Here is a 4,189-nt window from a genome sequence, read left to right as displayed (position 1 = left end):
CATGGCAGGGACCACCTTCACACATTTCACCGCCTATAAATAGCGGACATATCCCCATTTATTAAGGTAAGAAATCCTAGACAATCCACTTCACAAATCGCAATTAATTCACTTCAACTGACTTGATCGTCGGAGGGGCGATCCCGGATCCACCCCCGGGGTAGTCTAACTCTTGTCTTGTGCAGGTCTCCTAATCGTCTCCGAGTATCCGGCCATTCATAATCCCGATCTCGATCCATCCCACCTAATACAAGTTTTTACCCGAAACAGGTTGGCGCCGTCTATGGGGACTCGAACTAAAAGCTATGGCCGTCACCAGAAGAGACCAAAGGAGACAGAGGGCTCCCGTCCCCTCTAATCACTCCAGAGCGCCGTCTCCCGAGGTGGCCGACGAGATAGCGGGTAACCCCCGACATGCTCCTATTCTCTCGGCCCGCAACCAACACATCCTCGAGGAGGTTAACCCTCGAGAGGCAGCAAGCGCCGTCAACCTTGAGGCGTTTAGAGTTAGGACAGCTCCAACCCCAGCGGGCCCCCCGCGGCTCGAGCAGACCAGTCCTAACCCTATCACTTAGCAAGATCTTCAACAACTGGCCGATCGCCTCAGTGACAACTTCGAGCGTGGCCTCCGGGCCCTAATGCTGAATTTCCAGGCAGGAGGAGAAGGTACCTCGAACATACCTCCTCCGCCTCCCGTGCCTCGACTTGTGCTCGACCATGGTCGAGTGGAAACCCAGGTCATAGTCCTCGATCCCCCGAACTCACCACGTGCGCTTCGACGGGCCACTCAGGCTGCCCCCAGGCAGGGGGACGCACGTCATGTGATCAATGAACGTTACCTGAGGCACGGTAACCGTGATGCCCGAGAAGTCCTGAACGAAAAGCGGGCACAATTAAGAGCAAGAAGTACTCCCCCCAACCCTAACCGGGAATAGAGGGAACCTCGAGGAGGAGAGCCTCTTGAAAGGGAACCTCGAGAGAGGGAGCCTCGACAGAAAGATCTCCGAGAAAGAGAGCCCCAAGATCAGCGGGATCCTTGAAGGGAGAAGGAGCCTCAGCATCGCTGGGGACATCGACAACGGGCCTCAAGCTCCGAGTCGAGTCAAGAATCCGAAGTACAGATGGGGAACTTAGGGTTCTCCACGCCCTTCGATGAAAACATCATGAGGGTTCTTACCCCTCGAAAAGTTAAGGTTCCCCCTATCGATCACTATGATGGGATCACCAATCCTATCGACCATCTTGCCGCCTTCAAAGCGCAAATGAGCGTCCAGACCAGCAGTGAGGCAGCCTGGTGCAAGTTCTTCCCAACTACTCTAAAGGGCTTGGCCTTAACCTGGTTCACCGAGCTTCCTTCCGGGAGTATATCGAGTTTCACTGCCCTCAAGGCCGCCTTCAAGCAGAATTTTATCACAGGAAGAAGACATCGAAAGACCAGTATCCACCTCATGTCGATCAGACAGCGAAGAGAAGAAGACCTAGCCGAATACATCAAGAGATTCAATGAAGAGTCACTCAAAGTCTCCGATCTACAAGAGAGCGGTACATTCACCGCGCTCATGTCTGGGTTATACCCCTCGAGTAGGTTCAAACTAAAGCTCGTAGAGAGTGAAGCCTCGTCCTTCTCCGAAGCCATGAACCTAGCTCAAAAGTTCAATCAGGCCTCCGACATTAAAACACACGAAGAACCTAACTCCGGAAAGAGAAAGCACGAGTACACCTCTCGAGCGGATAACCTTAGAGATGTCCCTCAGAAGGAAAAGGACAAAAAGCCTCGATTAGAAAATCACTGGAATGACCCACGATACAACTTGAATCAAAGAGAGATCTACTTGGATATCAAGGGGAAGTACCCTCTGCCAAAGCCCGACCCCATTCGAACGTCAGCCAGCAAGCGAGATAAGAGGCTCTAGTGCGAGTTCCACCACGATTGTGGTCACAACACACGTGAATGTCGAGAATTGAAGAGAGCACTCGACAAGCTGGCCGATGAGTGGAAATTGAACAGATACTTGAAGGATCCAAAAGAAAAGAAAGCTAAACCCCGCCAGGAGAAGCAGGCTCGAAGTGACGAGACTGCGGGGTACGTTAATGTCATCGCAGGAGGGTTCGCCTCGGGCGGCTTAACCAGCCGCTCCCGCAAGAAGCACCTCTACGCTATGAAACATGGGAGTGATGCGACCTCCTCCGCTATATGTCCAACTATGACTTTCAAATACAGCCATCGACCTATACAAACCCCGCACGATGACCCCCTGGTCGTCGAAATGAAGATCGCCAATCTCCGGGTAGGTCGAGTTCCGATTTATAGTGTGAGCTCTGCGGATATTATCACTATGGAATGCTTACGAAAATTGAAGTATGAATAAAAAGATCTCATTCCTATCGACCAACCGCTAGTAGGATTTGGGGGGCAATCAGTTCATCCCCTTGGCTCGGTCAAGCTGCCTACACGTATGGGAGAGAAGGGGGCAGGACGGAATGTCATCATCGACTATCTAGTGGTCGATACCAGCCTCCCCTACAACGTGATTATAGGGCGACCCAATCTCAACAAGGTGAAAGCAACCATCTCGACATACCAATTGCTCCTGTAATTCGAGGGGGACGACGGAAAGGTCGCTAGACTGTTCGGTGACCAAAAGTCTGCCCGGGAATGTTACGTCAAAGGTCTAAAAAGTCAGGGGAGGAGATCTCCCACAAAAGAAAATTCCCCGAGCCAGAGGAGCCCTCCATGTCATGGGGCTCTACTTGGCAGATAACCCAAAGCGGTATGAGAGACCTCAACCGGCGGATCGAGACGAAGAAGTATGTATTGACAGCGAGCGTAGTCGCACGGTCCGGATAGGCAAGCAGGTCCCAGAGGAGGTTAAGGCCCAAATCCTCGAGGTCATCAAAGAATTCCAAGATGTCTTCGCCTATACTGTTGACGAAATGCCCGGAATCAATCCTGGGCTTATGGTCCATCGGCTCAACATTCGAGAAGGCTATAAGCCAATCAAAAAGAAGTTAAGGCACCAGGGAGCCGAGAGGAGCGTAGCGGCCTCCGAAGAAGTGCAGAAGTTACTGGCCACCGGCTTCATTCGAGAATGCCAGTATACCAAGTGGCTAGCTAACGTGGTCCTGGTTCGAAAACCAACCGGAGCTTGGAGGATGTGCGTCGATTTCACAGACCTGAACAAGGCCTGTCCAAAAGATGACTTCCCCCTAACGAAGATCGACAGGTTGGTTGACTCAACAGCCGGCCATGCCTTATTGAGCTTCATGGACGCCAACGCGGGGTATCATCAGATCCTGATGGCTGCTGAGGATCAGGTCCATACTGCCTTCACCACAAGTTTAGGAGTGTATTGCTATAGGGTGATGCCTTTCGGTCTCAAGAATGCCGGGGCCACCTATCAACGCTTTGTAAATAAGATGTTTGAAAAACAGATCGGACGAAATGTCGAGGACTATGTTGACGACATGATCGTCAAAAGCAGAAAAGAGGAAGATCATGTCTCTGACTTGAGAGAGACTCTCTCCACCCTTCGCGCCAACAACATGAAGTTGAACCCGAAGAAGTGTGTCTTCAGTGTGAAAGGGGGGAAGTTCCTAGGCTTCCTTGTCGACGAAAGAGGGATCGAAGCTAATCCCGACAAGATACAGGCAATTATTAAGATGAAGAGCCCCCAAACTGTCAAAGAAGTCCATCGCCTAACCGGCTGCATGGCGGCCTTGGGGCGTTTTCTCTCTCGATCGGCAGACAAAAGCCTCCAATTTTTCCGAGCTTTAAAGCAATCAACATTCGAATGGGATACCTCAGCAGAAGAAGCATTCCAGCAACTTAAAAACCACCTAGCAAGTCTTCCCAAATTGGTTTCACCTTTACCAGGAGAAACACTCTTCGTGTACCTCACAGTATCTGAGCATGCCATCAGCGCAGTTCTCGTGGCTGAGCGAGAGAAAATCAACATCCAGTATATTTTGTGAGCCACGCCTTCCGAGGCGCAAAATCCAAGTACCCCCCAATCGAGAAGATGATCTTCGCCTTAGTCTTGGCGACACGGAAGCTTAAGCCTTACTTCCAGGCTCACCCTGTCAAAGTTCTCACAAGCCAGCCCCTACGAAAGGTAATAGAAGGAAAAAATCAGTCGAGCAGGGTTACGGACTGGGCCAACCAGTTATCCGACTTCGGTATAGAGTTCGA

General features: G+C 51.3%; 1 protein-coding gene across 1 annotated transcript; it reads left to right on the top strand.

The window, feature by feature from the left end:
• The first annotated feature begins 1,121 nt into the window (after positions 1-1,121).
• On the top strand, positions 1,122-1,913 carry LOC104883066 (uncharacterized). The gene has a single exon (XM_010667512.1). The coding sequence runs from the start codon at positions 1,122-1,124 to the stop codon at positions 1,911-1,913; it is 792 nt and encodes a 263-aa protein (XP_010665814.1).
• The last annotated feature ends 2,276 nt before the right edge of the window (positions 1,914-4,189 follow it).

Source organism: Beta vulgaris, chromosome 8 (assembly GCF_026745355.1).
Source record: "Beta vulgaris subsp. vulgaris cultivar EL10 chromosome 8, EL10.2, whole genome shotgun sequence".
Classification (NCBI taxonomy): domain Eukaryota; kingdom Viridiplantae; phylum Streptophyta; class Magnoliopsida; order Caryophyllales; family Amaranthaceae; genus Beta; species Beta vulgaris.
This window is presented reverse-complemented; position numbering and strand designations above follow the sequence as displayed.